General features: G+C 39.0%; 1 protein-coding gene across 1 annotated transcript in view; it reads left to right on the plus strand.

Annotated features, from left to right (window-relative positions):
• LOC137286128 (receptor-type tyrosine-protein phosphatase eta-like) overlaps window positions 1-20,870 on the plus strand; it is a 68,534-nt gene that overhangs the window by 1,255 nt on the left and 46,409 nt on the right. Inside the window, exons 3-16 of the mRNA XM_067817791.1 lie at window positions 110-364; window positions 3,176-3,463; window positions 9,964-10,100; window positions 10,636-10,758; window positions 11,406-11,469; window positions 12,364-12,533; window positions 12,788-12,980; window positions 14,842-15,015; window positions 16,608-16,742; window positions 18,291-18,427; window positions 18,889-19,011; window positions 19,318-19,381; window positions 19,577-19,752; window positions 20,221-20,401. Of these exons, the coding sequence (XP_067673892.1) occupies window positions 110-364; window positions 3,176-3,463; window positions 9,964-10,100; window positions 10,636-10,758; window positions 11,406-11,469; window positions 12,364-12,533; window positions 12,788-12,980; window positions 14,842-15,015; window positions 16,608-16,742; window positions 18,291-18,427; window positions 18,889-19,011; window positions 19,318-19,381; window positions 19,577-19,752; window positions 20,221-20,401 (2,220 nt within the window). The remainder of the gene's footprint in view (window positions 1-109; window positions 365-3,175; window positions 3,464-9,963; window positions 10,101-10,635; window positions 10,759-11,405; window positions 11,470-12,363; window positions 12,534-12,787; window positions 12,981-14,841; window positions 15,016-16,607; window positions 16,743-18,290; window positions 18,428-18,888; window positions 19,012-19,317; window positions 19,382-19,576; window positions 19,753-20,220; window positions 20,402-20,870) is intronic.

Raw genomic sequence — 20,870 nt, forward strand, 5'->3', positions numbered from 1 at the left:
GATGAGTTTCCTTGCATATTCTAGATGTAAAGAATCTTCGAGGTATTCAGACCACTGTGAACCCTTGTTTTTATAATATCGTACTAAGATGATTTTCAATCTGTTTCAGTCTCGAAACTAAAGGTAACCAACATCACAGCGACGTTTGTCGGTGAGAGGAATATAACTCTTGGATGGACAAACCCCAACAATATCAAACCCACCTTGACCTACACAGTTCTAGGTCATAGTTGGAACTCATCGATGGGCACGACAATAACAGGACTACGTCCAGGACAGCTTTATGAAATAGTCATCACATCTTCCATCATCCAGTACAACGTTACAAAGCAAGTAAACAGTACACCTGTAAGCATCAGGACATGTGAGTATTCTTAGGAAGGCGTGGTACAATATATTTACAAATCTCCCACACTTTGGAAATTACCTAAATTCACCTTAGACATGAATAGAAGCAGCAAAACCCTGTTCACATTCCTAAGAAATCCCTGCCAAAGGCAGAGTCGATTGATGACTATCTCATTAGCAGACATTTGTTTCAGCAGTTTTACAGCTGTTTGTAAAAAAGTCGGATCTGAACCAGACACTCCAGTAACATAAGGGCGCTTAGAACATTTACAGATGATTCGGCAGACTGTCTTTACTAAATGTTGCTTGTCAGTATGGGGCAGTTAATTCGACACTGATGTCAGGAAGAAGACGAAATACAATCTAAAACCTGTTCATGCTAGAATTAAAATCAGCATCATCAACTTATAATAAGGCTGCATTCAAAGGAAAACCATGCTTGGTGTTGGTGATGGAAACTCACGGCATTTTGTCAACATAAGAAACGGAAACGCAAATATGGTTGTATAGATTCAAGTCTATGATATTAGTCAACAGTTAAACAGTGATTAAAGAACGCTGCGTATCACGTTATGATCATTAATATTATCTTACCTCACCCATAAGTGTTGTTTTCTGCATGGCTAAGCGCTCTTCTGTTATTTTCAATGTATCCCACTTACAAGCGACGTTTATTGTAAAGTATCCCGCTGCCGATAGCAACTCATTCGGTACTTCGTGGCAGTATGTCGAAGAACATTGAATCACCCATGGTGCACGGAAATTACTGATGTTTTGCGAATAAAAATCGATGGAAGGGAGATAAATCTAAATCTGTTTTCTTGTGTCCTCTGCAAAAGGAAAGATTAACATCGCATTTCATTAACTAAATTTTGACAAAATGTTCAAATGTAGTGCCTGTGAATATTAAGAAGGGGAATTACGGCGACCAGGTACTATGACAATACCTGGGGGTAAAACAGCAAGATGCAAGATTCGACTAGTTTGACACAGGTTGGCGAAGTCTACAATCTGATACCCTTGCTTCAGATAGTTAAAATTAACATTGAGGTGTCCGGTAAGATAAATACGTTGTTCATTGTTCGCTTGCGGTCCTTGATTGATGTACCCTTGATGTTTGTTTATGTTTCTTATAAGTTGTAGACTGGTCTCGAGGGGCGCACGGATTGATGTACCCTGTTTGTTCCCTGAGCACGAAGGGGTACATCGACCCATTCCCCTCTCCACACCAGTGAACAACTCATAATGCACAGATACTTTCCAGTACTATACACGTATGGTCATTCTAGCCTTAAGATAAACGTTGTCAAGCATTCCAAGGAAAACCACGGCCAATGTTTTCTATATCATATCCTTCGACCAAGTGGTTTTGGTGCCATGTTAAGTTTGCTGTCACTACTGAAAACCAACAGAAGTTACGAAAAATGATTGATTCCATTAGGTGAAAACACTATTTCTATTTACTGCTGACTTGGCCCAAGGTGAGTTACTCCCATTTAAGAAATGTCAGTTCTTCACGCATTTTGCGTGTAAATAGTCTCTTTACTGTATTAGGATAAATTAACATCAGTGAGGGGAAACATCAAGGATACATATTTCTGCAAAGAAATGTTTACATAACTAACGAGCTTGAAGCAATGGAACTTGAAGACATAAGTACATATAACTTTCGTAATTATGTCATTGAGAGATTCTTATGCCTCATAAGAATGGGGATACACCCGAACCAGCCCAAAGCCGAAACCGGCCCCTAGATATTAAACCCAAACCGGGACCTGTTCGGGTCAAATGTCAGGGACCGGTTGGGCTCGAGGCTAATTCTAAGAATGAATTGGAAGTAAACATATAAAGATCTAGAGCACAGGCTTAACATTATAATCATAAGAAGACGGAAGTATCATTGCATACCGACATCGAGGTGAGCATTGAAATAATTCTCTTTATTGGAGTTATCATGGTAGTATAAGGAGGGATTGCAACAGATAGGACCATAGCTGATTGATCGAAGGAAAACTGAAGGCTCAGCAGTCATATCGTGTTTAGACTATTCTCTCTGTTGTTATCCCGTTCCCCATGGTTTAACCTTTCCTCACGATATGGACGACACCAGACCACAAGTCGCTCGAACTGTCCACACATGTTGTATAGAGAATAATTGTGCAATCTTTTCATATGTTCTAAAATGCTCACGATTTTGATTCAGTATATCGGAACGTGACCTTTGAAATAGTCATTACTGTAATGATTCATAGGTTTGAATCTGATATGACATCCTACAGATTTACTTGTAGGTCTCAATCCATAGTTTGGTCTCCTCTATGTAACAAAAGTATTGTTTTCAAACTCTTGTGTGACACTCACATAAAATGCTATTACTTGTGCTATTAGCCTTCTGACATGTTAGCCATAAAGTGTCCCTCCATTGTCTGTACTGAACAGCACCTCTTGTACCAGTGCTATTACGACTGTAATCGTAGCACTAGGTCACTTTTACGTATTTCAGTGAATCATAGTCTTAAATCAAATGAGGCATTTGTGGTAATGTACATACACAAAATTAGGTTAACTTCAATGAATGACTTCCATTTATTGGCTCATGATATTGTAAGCTACAATGGCACAATTATGCCAACTGGACAACAGGGACATTGTTTACTGGCCTTGACCAGTTTCATAAAACAACTGAATTACTACTGTAACAATCAAACCTGAGAATTGTATCCATAAAATCTCATTGTAAAACGTGTTTGTGTGTTCACTGGGACAACACGTGTGTGTTAGTATACTGGGTAGTGTGCTCACAAGCATGAAATCATTTTTGATGCAGACCCATCTGAAGTTACTATTCTAAACAACAGAACAAGAAAGGTTCCTGCATCAAACTTTTCCCTGACCTTCAATCAAAGTGATGGCGAGGCAAGCTGGTATATCGTCACAGTGAAGCACCAAAATGAAATTGTTTTTAACACGACTGTGTATGCCAACACTACTGAAACCATCGGAACACAAATAGAAGACCTGCAGCCTGCCACAACCTACAATGCATCAATAGTTACAGTGTCAGGGGATCGCCACAGCACCTCCTCAACGTTCTCATTCACAACAAAGGATGAACGTAAGTACAAACCATCGATAGTGTAAATGAGTGGCCTTACATTATATCAGATTGAATTTTAACACTGACATCCATTTAAAACATTCGTACATCAACATTGCCGCTCTAATCAATCATAAAGAAGGACTGGTTTTTTAAAAATATCTTGTAACTATTAGTTTAAAATATTTATGTAAATGTTTGACAAAACGTCGTTGCAATATACATAAATTTAATTTTGATTCATATTGATACTCCAAAAGCTATGTAACTGCGTTTTTCAGTTCCTGTCTGACTGAACTAGAAGACGAATTCCATATTACTTTAGTATGTCCTCTTTACAATGAGTATCGTGTTTGATATTCACCTGAGGACTGTTGTAACTACTCTAATCCCTCATGATGTTGAGAATTAAGAGTCATAAGAATAGACTCTTAATACATTATATCGTTCTTAAAAAGGATTTGTACGTCGGTCAGAAAAAAATAACACATAATCATATCTGTTGAAGTAATAAGTGAGTGAGTGAGTGAGTTAAAATTTAACGTCACATCGGCAATATCTCAGCCATATCGTGACGAGAACATCTAATATCAAAATTAATTTGATGTCTACAAACCTGTCAACTAAGGACAGTAAAACAACTAGAATATCACAAATGGAATTAAAACTAGCATGGAAAGTTAAAAACAACATCACCATTAGGACAATACACTATAAGATCAGGCTATAGATCGCCAACAACTGAAGGTAGATCACCACACTGGGGACCATGGGGACTTACAGTACCTTTGCTACCTGCATGGACCCTAGTTGGATTTACACCATCCCTTCAACCGCTGGCGAGTATACAGAATGCTAACCAAAATTAAAACAACAAGAATACTACGATTAAAAACCTGGGAGATTTAAATTTACATCGAATGTTTGTGGACTTACGTACCCTCTCAGGAGGACAATAATTTTACAATACTTCAACCCCCTTTGAGGGTACAGCCACTAACAATTCTAGTTCCTAATCTAAACTACCAATCATTAAAATACATTTATATACAGAACATATACTCAAAATTCAATCCAGAAATCAATTTCCTTTAAAAACCAATAATTAAATGAGCGCTGACTGTGTTAAAAAGATCCTTAACAGTTTTTACAGAAAAATACTTATCCCTTATGATGGAGAATTCAACACAGTCAAGCAGGATATGCTTGACCGTGACTCTCTCATCACAAGGGATACAAAACGGAGGATCCTCACCTTTTAAAAGGTATGCGTGAGTGTATCTTGTATGGCCAATACGACATCGTCGCAAAATGACTTCTTCAAATCTGGACTGACAACCCAAGTGGGTATAACCAATGTAGGGTTTTATTTCATGTAATTTATTTATACCTACTTGGGTGTCCCCCTTCTTCTGCATCAGATCACGAGTGTAAGCTCTAATGCTAGCTTTGTAGTCAGAATAAGGAATAAGAAGTGGTGTCACAGATTTGTTGAGTGCTGCCTTAGCAGCAAGATCGGCCATTGCGTTACCGGAAATGCCAACGTGGCTGGGTAACCAACAGAAGACGATGTCGTATTGGCCAGTAGCAAGATCATTATATAATTCAATAATTTCAATTAAAAGTGGATGTTTACAAGAAAGATTTTTAATCGCCTGAAGGCAAGAAAGAGAGTCGGAATAGGTTATATATTGTTTATGTTTATGGCGTCTTTGAATATATTTAAGAGCTGTTAATATGGCGTTAGCCTCAGCGGTAAAAATAGAACTGTTGTCTGGTAATCTAGAAGATACTGTTCTGGATCCAATGACAGTGGCACAAGCTACTGCGCCACCGTCCTTGGACCCATCTGTAAATAAGGATTTATAACTGCTATATTTATGTTTCAATTGATTATATTCTTGTTTATACTGTAATTCATTAGTTTCCGATTTTTAAAATGTGGTCAATGTTAGGTCCACTTGGGGCCTAACCAACTGCCAAGGAGGAGAAGAAAGAAGACGGGAAAGAGCTATATTTTCCAGCTCAATGCCGGCAGCAGCAAGAAATGGTTTAATTCTTAAACCAAGAGGCGGTACAAGCGAAGATTTTTTATTGTATAAGTCCTCACACAGAGGACTGAAAACACAGTTATATGCAGGGTTTGACTCACTGGAATATAATTTTGTTACATACTGTAAAGCTAATTTGATACGTCGCTGCTCAAGAGATGGCTCATCGGCCTCAACGTACATGCTGTCAACAGGTGAAGTTCGAAAGGAGCCAAGACAAAGTCTTAGACCTTGATGGTGAACAGAATCTAAAAGTTTCAGGTTGCTTTTACAGGCTCCACCATATACAATGGAGCCATAATCAAGTTTTGACCGGATCAGTGATCGATAAAGTTGCAGGAGGGTAGTTTGGTCCCCTCCCCATTTAGAATTTGAAACGACTTTCAACAAGTCAAGTGCCTTCAGGCATTTAGTTTTGAGGGATTTGATATGTGGTAGGAACGTTAAATGCGAGTCAAAAATTAATCCCAAGAACTTGGCCTCCTTTACAACTTTGATGCGAGTGCCATCTAGAGATAGTTCAGGGTCCTTATGTGGCTTATATGTTCTGCAAAAATGTATACAATTAGTTTTGGACTTCGAAAATTTGAAGCCGTTTTCAAGGCACCATTTATTTATTTTGTTTAAACACAACTGCAGTTGCAGTTCAATAGTATGCATATTTTTACCTCGGCAAGAAATATTAAAATCATCCACGAAAAGCGATCCATCAATTGAATCGTTTAAAACTTTTGACAAACTGTTGATCTTGATGCTAAAAAGAGTGACAGATAAAGTACTGCCTTGTGGAACACCCTGATCCTGATTGTAATGATCAGACAGGGTAGAACCCACACGGACCTGGAATTGTCTGTCATTTAAAAAGTTGGCAATAAATTGAGGCAAACGACCTCGCAAACCAAAGTCATGTAAATCCCTCAAAATACCATGTTTCCAGGTTGTGTCATATGCTTTTTCAAGATCAAAAAAGATAGACACAGCATGTTGTTTATTAATTAGTGCGACAGTACTTCTGTTTTTACGGTAACCACACTGTATATCTGTGATAAGATTATTTGTTTCCAAGTAACAAACAAGTCGATTATTTATCATGCGTTCCATGGTCTTGCAAACACAGCTAGTTAGTGAAATAGGTCGATAATTGGACGGATCCGTATGATCACGTCCAGGTTTAGGTATTGGTACTACTATGGCGTCACGCCATGACGGAGGAAAGTTACCCGATGTCCAAATATCATCAAAAATATTGAGAAGCGTTTCTAGGCAGGATTCTGGTAAGTGTTTCAGGAGTTGATAATGTATGTTATCAGCTCCTGTAGCAGTGTCATGAGCTTGATCAAGAGCAGTATGGAGTTCATGAATAGAAAACGTTTCATTATAATCTTCCCCATTATCAGAATTGAAATTAATAGTTTTCTTTTCTTGTTGTTTTTGATATTGCTGAAATTTAGGTACATAATTTGAAGAGGAAGAGTGTTTAGCAAGGGTTTCACCCAGTTTATTAGCAATATCTGATTTATCAGTAAGCAATTGATCTCCATGTTTAAGATGATGGACAGTAGATTTAGTACCTTTACCTTTGATTTTCTGGACCATGTTCCATACCTTGGACATGGGTGTCCGAGAATTTATTTTGGATACATAATTTTGCCAGGATTGGCGTTTGTTCTGTTTAAAAGTACGCCGTGCTTTAGCATTTAAAATTTTAAATTTATTTAAATTATGCACCATAGGATGGCGACGGAAATAATGTTCTGCTTTTTTCCTTGCCTTCCTAGCTTGTTTGCATTCATCGCTGAACCATGGTTTTCGAATATGTGGAACTGCAGAGGACTTTGGTATACACTCATCAGCTATGGAATTCAGTTCATCAGAAAAAGATTTGATAGTATCAGAAACGTCAATTAAACGTTCGGGTTTAAGTTTTTCAGGACACAGTGTTTCATATAAAGCCCAGTTAGCCTTTTTAAAATTCCGCCTTGATGATGGAGGAACATCAGATGGAGTTACAGCTTTTAATATAGTAGGAAAATGGTCACTTCCACAGAGGTCATCGTGGACTGACCATTCAAATTCATTTAATAGTTCGGAATTTGTCAATGACAAGTCGAGAGCAGAATACGTCCCTGTGCCAGGGTGTAAATATGTGTTGGAACCATCATTATAAATACATAAGTCATTGTCAGAACAAAAGTCCTCCAACAATTTACCTCTAGTGTTTGTATTTACACTACCCCAGAGTGGGTTGTGCCTATTTAAATCTCCCATTATAATACAGGGCTTCGGGAGTTGGTCATATAGAGCTTAAAGATCAGTTTTAGTGAACGTCGAAGACGGCGAAATATAAAGAGAGCATAGCGTAAACGCTACGTGTAAGGTAATTCTCACTGCAACAGCCTGCATATTAGTATTAAGTGAAACAGGGCTTTGAATAACGTTTTGTCTGACTAAAACGGATGACCCGCCAGTAGCTCTATCACCGGAGGTGAAAAAGAATGATATGCATTAAAATGACGAAGGTCAAATGTATCTGTTTGCTTTAAATATGTCTCTTGGAGACATATCGCTGAAGGTGTGAAATCTTGGACTAATAGCTGTAATTCATGTAAATTAGTCCTCAATCCTCTGCAGTTCCACTGTACAATATTATTCTAATAAACAATCTTTTGGGGGGATTTTTTTTGGATCTACCCCGCACTCTGTTGGAGGGCGACAAGTTATGTGCCCTAGAATGGACGTTTTCAGAAACGTCCATGTCTTCAAGAGACCCGTATTTATTAAACAATTGAACTTTATTTTGTGACCCCTTGGGAGCTCTGCCACTTTGTTGTTTTGAAACATCAGGCTTAGGCTTAGATTTACCTTTAGCAGTTTGTTGTCTATCAGTTGTAGATTGAGACTCAGTGCTTGACTGCGAAGATGATTTATGATCAGAAGAAGACTTTGATGTTCCAGGAAGTGATTCTTCAGTCTGTGATGACATAGCTGGGTATAGAAGTTGTGGAGAGTCACTGTTGACCCAAGTCAAGGTAGTTTGGCAGCTTGTAGATGACTTTGTTATTTTAGAGCTGCGCACAGATGATGCGTTTGCTACTGTAGCATAACTTTCTGGAAGATCAGATCTCTTCACCAGTTTTTTAGCTTCAGAAAAAGAGATGTTTTGGGTATACTTTATTCTGTTTATTTCCATTTGCTCTCTCCAGATTGGACACTGTTTCGATGAAGATGAATGGTCACCTGAGCAGTTGGTACATTTTTTAAAATCACTGTCACAATCTTCTGTTGTGTGTGTTTTCTCACCACAGTGAGCCCACACAACAGACAATGTGCAGGTATTTACGCCATGCCCATACTTTTGGCACTTGAAGCATCTCAATGGATTTGGAATGTACGTTTCCACTTTGAGTTGACAGTAACCAGCCTTTATTGATGTGGGAGCAGTCGGAGTAGAAAAAGAGAACAAATATGTGTTTGTTTGTTGGATCTCATTGTTTTTCCGGGTAGTGAAACGTTTTACATATAGTACACCTTGTTCCTTCATTTCTGAGGCAATATCAATCTCCAGCATATCAGCAAAAAGGCAGTCTCGGTCTCTCACTATGCCTTTGCTGGTGTTAAGTGTTCGGTGGGCAGAGACTGATACGGGAATGCCGACAAAAGATTTAGTTGACAGGAAATTAGTTGCTTGTTGTCTCTTACTGCATTCAATGAGAAGAGACCCTGAACGCAAACGTCTAACGTTTTAACATCTCCTGCTATGCCTTGTATGCCTTTTGAAATGGCAAAAGGGTTCAGCTTCAGGGGTGTCTTGTCAACGGTCTCAAGTACTATGTAACGTGGCCAATGGTCAATAGATGTGGAGGGTCTGAGTTCATTAATATCAGGTTCTGTGTCAAGAGGACGTTTTTTCTTGGTGACAGGGGTTTCGTAAGCCATGGCTAGTGCTTTAAGGTTCATCATCCAAGCTCCCCACCCACCACGGAGTATCACAAGGACAATGCTAATAACAAGTGGGTTTCCAACTTGCAGCACCAAGGATAATCGGATGATATACTCCAGCAGAAGAGTTATAAATAACAAATCCACCAGATTGGCCCATGTTTTTACACATGTACCGTTGGCGTCTTGGCCACCTATAGGAAATAAAATGGTGATAATGATCATGAAAACAATAGTGTTTTGAACACACAAATGATAACAGGTGGCATGTTATTGGTATGCATAAAACTGTCACGTGTCATTGCAAGAAATGCATCATCCATCGATGATCAGTCAGTCATATGCTACAACAAAAGAGGATACAGTGGTTCTCAGTATCCTAAATTTCAAATTTTGTATTAGCATCCAGTTGGAACTGAAACTCCATCCCTGTCAGAAAACTGACCTTGTTAGTTTATTTTCATTGTAATTATTGTAGAAGTATTGAGAAAACAATGATCATAACTGAAAAATGTGTTTCATCAATAGCTCCTGGATATGTAGAAAATCTTCTCATCAGAAACATCCCAGACAATTACACGGCTGTGGAAGTCACCTTTTCCTGTCCCAATGAAACAGAAAGACATGGTGTCCTGAATTTTTATACACTGTCGTATGACGTGCAGGTATGTCTTATTGATAGCCAAAGGATAAACGACTTCCCATTATTATATATATGTATCACCAAGATCGTACTTTGAACGAATTAAATTTACTTCCAATCCTGTCTACAGAAATGATGATACGTCACGCATGAAGTAAATACATGGGTACAGAAATGTTTTAATGGACATGAATATTCCGTGTGCATACGTTGTAAATATTATTGTTATTTTTGTTATTGTCATTTTGTTTTACTTTCTTGTTGTACAGCAAATCATGTACCGTCATTCAACATATAATTACAAAGTTACGTTGAAGAATTATAGCATCATATATCAATATGCAAAGTTTCATTCAAGGTAGTTGATTGAAAAAGGTACAATTACTTTCTAGCAACTTGAGTAAACATTGACAAATTTGTAATCCCAAATGGAATAAGATATGGCTTTAGTTATATTACAGTAAAGTGTCAACTCTCCCTGGATGGAAGCAGAGGAAATAGTTTTTACAAATGCTATGCTTTATGGTAGATTATTTTGTTTGCTTTGTTTCTGACAGGATACAAATGCAGCAGGGGTATTAGAAAATATTCAAGGATTGAATATTTCAGCTCAACCCGATTCCAACTGTAACTACTCACGAGTAGTACCAGTGACACCTGAAGTGAACTACAATTTCTCGGTGAGTGAGATGATACTATGGACACATCAGCTTGCAAACACACATCCTTCGAGCACACAGAAGATACCTTTCATTGAGTCTTTCCTTTACCTTTGTTTGTCTTTATATTCCTAAAAAAAAGCACTCTGTATCTTCCTGTACTGCATGGCCATGGTCATGATATAACTAAGTCAATTAAATCCTGTCGTCACTTGCATATTTGGACAACAGCTGTAATATATTCTATAATCTAAATATTTCATCCATGCAGGTAGCAAAGGTACTGTAAGTCCCCATGGACCCTGGTATGGTGATCTTCCTTCAGTTTTTGGCGGTCTATAGCCTGTATTTATATTGTATCGTCCTCTAGAGTTAAATTGTTTTAGATTTAATTACTAGTTTTACATGTCGTCACGATATGGCTCCAGTATTGCCGATGTGACGTTAAACATTAACTCACTCACTAAATATTTCACCTGATATCATACCATGAATCCAATTACAATGTGTATCCAAAACAAAGGTTATTGTATTCTAAAGTGGGTCATCCTAGGCCTCTTAAATGTCAGATTCAGAGTTATATGTTCAGTTCATTCAGAGTGAAACGTTCTCCCTCCCCTAACCGCCATTACACACTAAGAGACAATCTTGACATGATTGGTTTTCAGGTACAAGCATTCAACAAATACGCAGGCAAAACGTCAACCAAGAGTTACACAACACCGACGGGAAGTACGTGAAACTGTTTACATTAATGTGTACATTTAACCTTTGTGAATATATCTTAAGTGTATGGTCAACTGACGTTCTTAATGTTTTCACCCAAGTCCGCACCGAACAGCGTATCAGCATTTATATCACTTTATATCACTTAAGTCAAATGTCTGGTTACAGCTTCCAAGTAAATGCAATTGCAAAAATGCCATTCTACATTCATAATACTCCACATATGCACACAACTTCATGAAATAGGGGAGCAGATATTGTAACCAAGGTTGTGTTCGTGCAAAACCTGCATACATGGATTAGTTAGAGCACTTGTCCCAGAAAAGAACACTTCTGAAAAAAACATTGCAGGTTTTAGTTGAATTGTATATGCAGTCAAATGTTGTCTAGTTTGTTTTAATGACTATACAACGTACAGACGTCAGTTACTTTCACAATCCCAGTCCCTATCGCTATCACTCTCTACCATCTCTAGCTTCATTTTAAAACGAAGTTAGGACATTGCTGACGATTTCTCGACACTGAGATGTCAAACGGCGACCTTGTCTTGGCTGTTCGGACATGTTGACAGGCAACTGACAAAGATACACCTGTTCACAATAATAGATCCAACAAGAGTGATACGGTCAATCAACGTATTAGTATTCACTTGTTCAAGTCAAGCCGAACAAGCCGTAGAGTGTGTAATTTTAACAATCCCCGGAAATTCTAAGATCTTAACAGACTTAATACGCCTTGTATTGTAAATGTGCAAACAGGTTATGAATGTGCAAAAAGACTGCCAGGACTGCTAAGATTTCTAGATGCAGCCGTGATGCCTGGAAAGTGATACCTTCGCAGAATTTGATATTCAGTTGATGGGTCCGTGGATGCATAATATGAATATGTTCGTTTTCCAAGAATCCGGTCCCGTGGCTAGTTTTGATGCATGGAACACATCGGCTCATTCCGTCACAATACAGTGGACCAAACCATTTCTTCCAAATGGAAACATCCTTGGGTATCTGGTGAAAATTACAAGAAACGGCAACGATAACAAAGTTATAAATGTAACTTGTGACAAGACTAAGGTAGGTATGAAACAGTCACAACAAATGTTTTTAAAGAAGTAAACCAAGATTAAAATACCACACATTATCACTAAAACAATGGTTCTTTCACTGGATATATGAGAGGAAGGTGGAATGTGAAGTTGACTCTTCATGAACGAATAGTGTCCCCATTGTTATCTAAGTAAGGGTGACAGCAAACCAGTCAATGGAAACATTACACAACCTAAAACCTTACACAAGTGAGTATATGTGTTATAATTTTGTTCGAGCAGAAGCAAGAATGCAGGGCAGCTGACACGTCGAGCAAGAACAGTACTGCTGTTGTCAGTGGAGATGGAAATGGGCAATACGACTGCACCATTACAGACTTACTGTCCTACACAAACTATACAATAGGCATATCTTGTATCAACATAAATGGAACAGGGGAGGAAAACAGCACCGCTATTCAAACAAACATGACGGGTAAGCGGGTTGATGTTAGCGATATTTCACCTATGTCTTTCAGTCATGTGTTACTAATGATATTTTCAAAATGAATAGTAAAGTGTCAGTCAGCAGAATGTAGATGTGTCGGAATCCCGCAGGCATGATGAGGTCAGCAAGGGAGTGAGTGAGTAAGTTTAGGTGTACGCCGCTCTCAGCAATATTTCAGTTATATGGCGGTGGTCTGTAAATAATCGAGTCTGGGCCAGACAATCCAGTGATCAATAGCAGGAGCATTGATCTCCGCACTTATGAACCGATGACATGTGTCAACCAAGTCAGCGAGCATGACCACCCGATCCCGTTAGTCGCCTCTTAGGACCAGCATAGTCGCCTTTTAAGGCAAGCATCGGTTGCTTAGGGCCTATTGTACCCCGGACCTTTACGAGTAAGTGAGTGAGTTAATATTTAACATAACATCGACAAATTTCAGCCATATCGTGAAGAGAAGAAGATATTTGGCAGTGAAATCAAATATATATACATTATATACTATAATAATCTGTCGACGAAGGACAGTATGACAACTAGAATATCACAAGCAGAATATTAAAACTAGTATGGAAAGTTAAAACTAATAGCACTATTTGGACAATACAGCATAAAAACCTGTAGATTGCCGACAACAGAAAGTTGATCACCATACTAGGGACCATGGGGACTTACAGTAACTTTGCTACCTCCATGGTACTCTCACACCCTCTTTCTTTTGTTTTCTCGCCTAATGAAAGGTTGTTTTCAGGCTGCATGATTGCATTTAAACATCCACCTTTTATTGTCCTTTGCTGACCTTTGGCGTCATGCCTACATTTACATATTCATGAGTTTTCGTGAATACGTTTATCTCGATCTTGCATTCCGGGAAATCTACCTTCTGCTGACTGACGACATACTCCAAACATGATCAGCGAATGGGTGCTCTGTAGTGGTATTCGCAACTTGACCGGGTGGGGGATGGAGGCTGGTGGTTTATGGAACGTTACTGGTGAGTGAGTACGAAACAAAGAAATGTAGCTATCTAGGAGGTGCTTATCATCCGGACGGTTATTGTAAGTAATGATAGTTTTTGTGCCCTAAAGGAAGTAGGTTGTGATCTGTTGCATCACTAGAGCAGAAGAACAGCAACGTACTGATTCGTATGCAGTATATTCACTGCTATTTGGCTGATATACAACATGTGCAACAGTATCAATGTACGGTCGGTATATATATCAAAACAGGCAATCTTCTTTGAGACAAACGGAGGTATTCAGTGAAACAAATGAGCAGTTGAGACCAAGCAGTCTACATTATAGCCAAGAAATGTCTGGTAGCAATCCTAGTTGACTACGTTTTTGATCAAGAACTGCTAAAGGTGTCATCCTAATTCACGTGTGTGTGTTTTATATTTTCACTCATGCATCTTCGTTTAGAAGAGATGGGTAATAGGAACCTTACAGATACTATTCCACATAGATTTTACTTACTTGTATTCTTCACTAATTCCAAAATTGATATCGTTCAGAAAAGTTTGGTAATACGAGTTTTGGTGATACTATTCCACATGGTTTTTAATCACTTGTATTCTATATTTTAGTCAAATTCCTAACTGGTATTCATGGAACTGTAGGGTAATTGCGACCGTGTAGTCTAAAATGTACCATTCAAATGTCTGACTGATCACACATTTTATATAAATCAATTATTCATTATCATTTGCAGAATCAAATGGAATGTCAAGACACATTACTCTTTCATCAAGAGTCAATACAAATATCACCCTGACATCTGTGATTACTTTTAGCGCCAACGACAGTACTTTGTTACCGTCCTTGCCTGTGTTAACGTTATATTTCTGTAGTTCCATCGCCTCCAAAAGACCCCTGGGCATCTGTCAACAGCTCGTCCACTGTGACCCTGTTCTGGACTCATGCTGACCACAAGGACGGACCAACCACCTACTACGTAACAGTATGGGAAGCATCGCACTTGACCTCAGAAAGTTTCCAAGAAAAAATGGTTGTCAGTGTCAGCGGTATGTCATTTAGTTTAAATGAACACATACTGGTACATAAACCGATATTTCATCCAGCAATATTGCTACATTAGGTAACATTTCTACATTGATAAGAAACCGAGTTAACTGGTTAATGCACAAGTTGTAACTGTAGTGGATGGAAAAGGAAAACATATATTACTGGGTTAGTATGGGTTAGTATTTGCAGTGTGATATATTAAGGGTTACAAGCGGGGTCAAGTACAGATGTAAATTAAGCTACAGGGCATACTCCTGTCCTGATATGTATGTCAACCAAGTCAGCGAGCCTAACCACTCTATCCCCTTAGTCGCCTCTTACGACAAGCTCAGTAGCCTTCTGTGGCAAGCATGGTTTGCTGACGACCTATTTTACCCTGGATCTTCATGGTTGAAAAAGTAGCAGCAAGCAACAGTAGTAGTAGTAGTAGTAGTAGTAGTAGTAGCAGTAGTAGCAGCAGCAGCAGCAGCAGCAGTAGATAGATAGATTGGATATTTACATATCCACGCACTAGTGCATGCTCAAGGTGCTGGTATTTTTCCCTCGATCACTAGATGTCAATCTCAACAGCACATCGTATTTCAATCTCAACTCCCTGGGGAGTATACGACTCTTGTTGCCACTAGGCGCACCGAGTGTATTGTGGCTCTCTCATCCTACCCAATTGACAGCTATGTGGACTGGGACACATAGTCACAGCACTTTGTCCAAGTTTACTGCACGTTGCTGTACCCGTAACTAGGTGTATGCACGTGTTCATGTGGGAACCATCTGGTCATATACCAACGGATTCGTGGGTTCTTTTAAGTGCACAGGGTTGTGTAGGGATTGTGACAACACTGAAAGAGTCTGCACACAAAGTTGACTCCAAGGTTTTTACACCCGGTCACAGGTGGACTCGATCCCGAAACCTCAACCTCGCTGGATCAGTAGCCTGGCGCCTTAGCCAGCTCGCCCACCATGCCCCTGTAGTAGTAGTAGTAGTAGTAGTAGTAGTAGTAGTAGTAGTAGTAGTAGTAGTAGTAGTAGTACTAGTAGTAGTAGTAGTAGTAGTAGTAGTAGTAGCAGCAGCAGCAGCAAGACATCCACCGCTTCATTTTATCTTGAAGAATTAACTAGCTAATGACTAGCCACTGCAGCGTTTCTGTGTGTGTGTATGTGCGTATGCTTCTAACAACACACACGTTGCACAGGTCTTAGGTACATACTGGATCATGTTGTATTGGTGTCAAAGTGTACAACAATAATGGACATGTTGTCTCTTTATAGGAGTCAATTAGCGGATTCCGTATACTGTTAACAATCTATTTGTGATCTGTAACATAGTATTAGCACACCTACCAGTACATTCTGGTAAACGAGTTGATAAAAGCTTCTTGACGTACTTCACTCGCGTTAAGTTATGCAGTAGTATGTAGCTACTACGTAAAGGTTCATAAGCACCTATTACAGTGAACACTTACTCTTATTTTACATAATTACATACTTTCCTAAGAATTGATAAAATGCACCTCTTAAATGATAACTAGATTTTGAGGTAGGTGAAACAACACATTTGTCATTTTCATAGTCCAAGCTTATTATACTTCAGGATTTAACAGCACATCCGTCCTGGTTGAGGGTCTCCGGAGTTACTGGAACTACACCTTCAACATCACAGCAGCTACTCCATGTGGAAACTCAAGTGTCTTGTCTATGAATGAAACTGTTCGGACTAAAGAGTCAGGTACACAAAGCTATCCTCACTATTTCTCTTTTGATTATACCACCACGTAGCAGCAACATTATGAGTGCGTCGTGAAACTAAACTCACTCACTGTTTTGACTTTGTTGATACGAACCCAAAGTTCATATGGAGTGACCAGGTGTATTCCATTTCCTTGTCTAGATTCGCTGATAAATGTATCAGCAGCCTTCAATGGACTTTCTGTGGTGTTTTCATTATTCACAGACTTTTACGATATCTATGTATGAACGATTTCAAGAATTCCTTTAAAGAGGTTCTGAAGTCAATGATTTGACTTATTCGTGTTTCCCATTATTTATTCTTCCACGGCCTTGCCCCTGAAAAGTGCCTTAGTTAGCGGCTACAAAAAGCGGAACAACCCAAATGGACTAATTTTTTGAAACATTTTGCCGAATTATGTGATGTTAATTTTGTTGAATTACCTGATGTTAAAAATCACGATGATCAAAATACAACAGAGACAAATCTAAGTTGCTAGAATATTCCATAATGTTTCCTGACACTCTATCTAATTTCTAGTACGTATTAGTCCAAATATCTTGACATGTACAATGGTGAAAGGTACTTGTACATACGTATATCACTGCCCAATAAGACCATGAAGCAAGGTTCTAACAACTCAGCAGTGTAGGTTTCCCTGAAAAGTGGTAGAAAAGAACTCACTGTATCTATAATGTGATAAAAGCACAAAAACTGCCTTATCGACAGAGCCAGGAGCCCTCAAGCAGAATTACTTACATACATAGCAATACCTCCTAAAAGTCAAGTATTATATATACATAGCTAGGTATACGGATGTATTTCCATTAATTGATCGTAAAATCACACACTGCAGGTATTTTCAGTACAATTACGAACAAACTTCCGTAGAAATAAGTGTTTTTAGTAAACTGAAGCACATAATGGCTACAGTCACTAACGACAAGTTGATTACACATCGTAAGGTGGTGATGCTATTCTGTTGGAAGTACGTCCATGTCTTGTACCTCCAACATGTTGTCACGATGGTACTGCCCAGTGTCAGGTCCGTGAATAACATATGAAACTATTCTGCTAGTCAAAGCGGTCCCACCCCACATCATAACTAGGCAATCCCAAAGATAATCGTTCTGACAAATGTTAATATAAAACGATCACTCTGTCTATGAGATTCAAGGACTCCAACGTAAGCCGTGTTTTATAAGAAAACATAACGTTTGCGGAACGATGACTGGTCATCTTCACATCAACATCGTCTTTGAATTAATGGACGATGGAATAACACGCAATCGTGGTCACTGGGCACAGATGTCCCATCTGTGTAGTCACCCAGTCTGTCTAGCTACCCAGTAAAGCATATCTCCAGTATGATAGACGTTACGACAACGTAGCTGTCGTTCTAATGAAACGGTACGACAACGTAACTGTCGTTCTAATGAAACGGTCTTCTGGGCCAGTTCTTACCCTTGGCAACCAGTTAAGAAGAATCAAGCCACGTATTTTCAGCTGTATTCAACCTGAATTATTTAGTCCATTTTGCATTTATAGCTCCTGGCAAGGTGGAAAAGTTTCGCATCCATCAGGATCCAGGCAATTATACGAGTGCTGAAGTCATCTTCTGCTGCCCCAATGAAACTGAAAGTCATGGCGTCATAAGATATTACAAACTGTTGTATGAAGCGAAGGTACGTCGTGTTTTCACGAAAGTATAATTACACCTTCTTTAATAATGTGTTAGAGTATAAATAAGGTGTAACTGCATTTAGTATACTTTAACCCACCTGTACCAATGTAACGGATACTGCGTTGTCGCACATCTGACAAGAAACATGAAAAAAAACAGAATGAAATGAGTATTCAGTGCATATGTGTTGTACATTGTATGCTTTGTGTGACATTATTAACTTTGATGTAACGTTTGTATCACAGCCATGGCTGAAATTACGAAAGACTGAGCATGTCACACATAGCAAGCTATGAACGAAATGACATTTTAGTGTTGCATTCTAATTATATTTTGAAGTTTATTATCTTGTTGCTCTTCGTAGAGAAGAAACTAAGAACAGCTTGAGACAAATTACCCTTGTATGTAACATTTCAGCTGTAACTGTTCACAGGTTTGCTTTGTTTTTCTTATTTCTGATAGGGGACGTATACAACAAACGTGACAGAACATCCCCAAGGACAGAAGATTACAACTCAGTCTGAGCCCAATTGCAACTACTCACTGGTGGTACCCGTGACACCTCAAGTAAAGTACATGTTTACGGTGAGTGTGGGCAAAATATTCACATAAACTGTGCTGTACTTTTTTCATATCCTCTGGGGATTCATCTTTGCATATTCTTATCTGAATAATCAATGTTAACTTTGATATGTTAATGCTCACATACAGTGTAGATTGCTCAGGCAAACGTACCCACGTGCATCCACTGCGCCCTGGACAACAGGACGACACTTAAGTTAGGTGAACTGAAAGGTACTTTTGCAACAAATGTACTTTAGTATCATATGTTTGCATCTGACATGAACTCGTGACAACTTAAGAGATAAACGTGACATGATCTGATTACAGGTACAAGCATTCAACACATATGGAGGAGTCAATTCTTCGAAGAGTTATACCACTTACACTGGAGGTACATCAAACTGCTCCTGATCTGTGTCATGTCTAAACAGTCACATCTAATGTGATCATTATTTTCTAAGTAAAAAGTCAACTGATATTCAAATGTGCCCCCATGGCTTAATCCTATAACTTCTCAACATGATCATGAGTCAGTCTGTGTGTGGGGTCTTATTTACACATGACACGGGTACGTTTGTTTTCCTAGCGTCCGGTCCCGTGGCTAGTTTGGATGTATTGGATACAACAGCACATTCCATCAGTATACAGTGGACGAAGCCCTCACTTCCAAATGGCAACATCCTTGGGTATCTGATAAAGGTTACATCAGACGGCAAGCCTGACCGAGTTATAAACATAACATGTAAACAGACTGAGGTGGGTGTGATTACAGTGATAAGATACTCTCCTAAAACGCAAACATCATAGAGTGTCAGTCTCTCTCTCTCTCTCTCTCTCTCTCTCTCTCTCTCTCTGTGTGTGTGTGTGTAGTTTCGTGTTATACAGAAGTGAGTGAGTGAGTTAAAATCAAACGTCACATCGGCAATATCTCAGCCATATCGTGTCGTGAACATTTAACATTTAAATAAAACACATGCACGTTGTAAAAATCTGTCACCGAAGGGAAGTAAAACAACTAGAATATCAAAATTTGAATTAAAACTAGCATGGAAAGTTAAAACTAATATCACTATTCAGACAATACAATATAAAAACTGGGTATTGATCGCCAACAACAGACACAGGCAGGAAGCAAGAAAAGCAGCACGAATAGTGCTCCTGTTGTCAAAGTGACTACAAAATGTTACCGAATTACATGATAGCATTACACGTTGAATTATGTTACACCAGAAACATGACTGCAAAGCACAGACGAAGGACACTGCTGTTATCAGCCAAGATGGACATGGACAATACGGCTACAATATTACAAACTTGGAGTCCTACACTTACTACACAATATTTATATCTTGCGTCAACATAAATGGAACTGGGGAAGAAAGGAACGCCACTCTTCAAACGAACATGACTGGTATGTGAGAAAATGTTAGTAGTATTCAATCACAGCTCTGGATTAGACTGATTCAGATTTTTAGATGATGGCAGAAAACTCGAGCATATGCACTAGTGACAATATGATCACGGGTTGTTCTTTTGTATCCATATTGTTTCCTTTCTTATTCTCAATTAATGTATACTAGCCACATAGAGAAACTGTGCAATGTCAAAATATTATCCCAGTTGATAAGTAGGATAACAATGTCACAGGTGCATATGCACTTCAATGGAGGGATCATGAGACAACAAAGTCATGCGTCCACAGGCGGGACAGGCGTCAAACGACTACATTACAAGGACGTTATCTGGCGAATGAAGACCGCGTAGACGTCGATCCATCTCGTCCCAAGCATGCTCTGTCGGGGAGAGAATCGGTGAATTTGCAGGCCGAGGCAGTAAGTCAACGTTGTGGTGGTGCATGAAATTCATAGCAACCCTTTCCT

The sequence above is a fragment of the Haliotis asinina genome, chromosome 6 (assembly GCF_037392515.1).
Source record: "Haliotis asinina isolate JCU_RB_2024 chromosome 6, JCU_Hal_asi_v2, whole genome shotgun sequence".
Lineage (NCBI taxonomy): Eukaryota > Metazoa > Mollusca > Gastropoda > Lepetellida > Haliotidae > Haliotis > Haliotis asinina.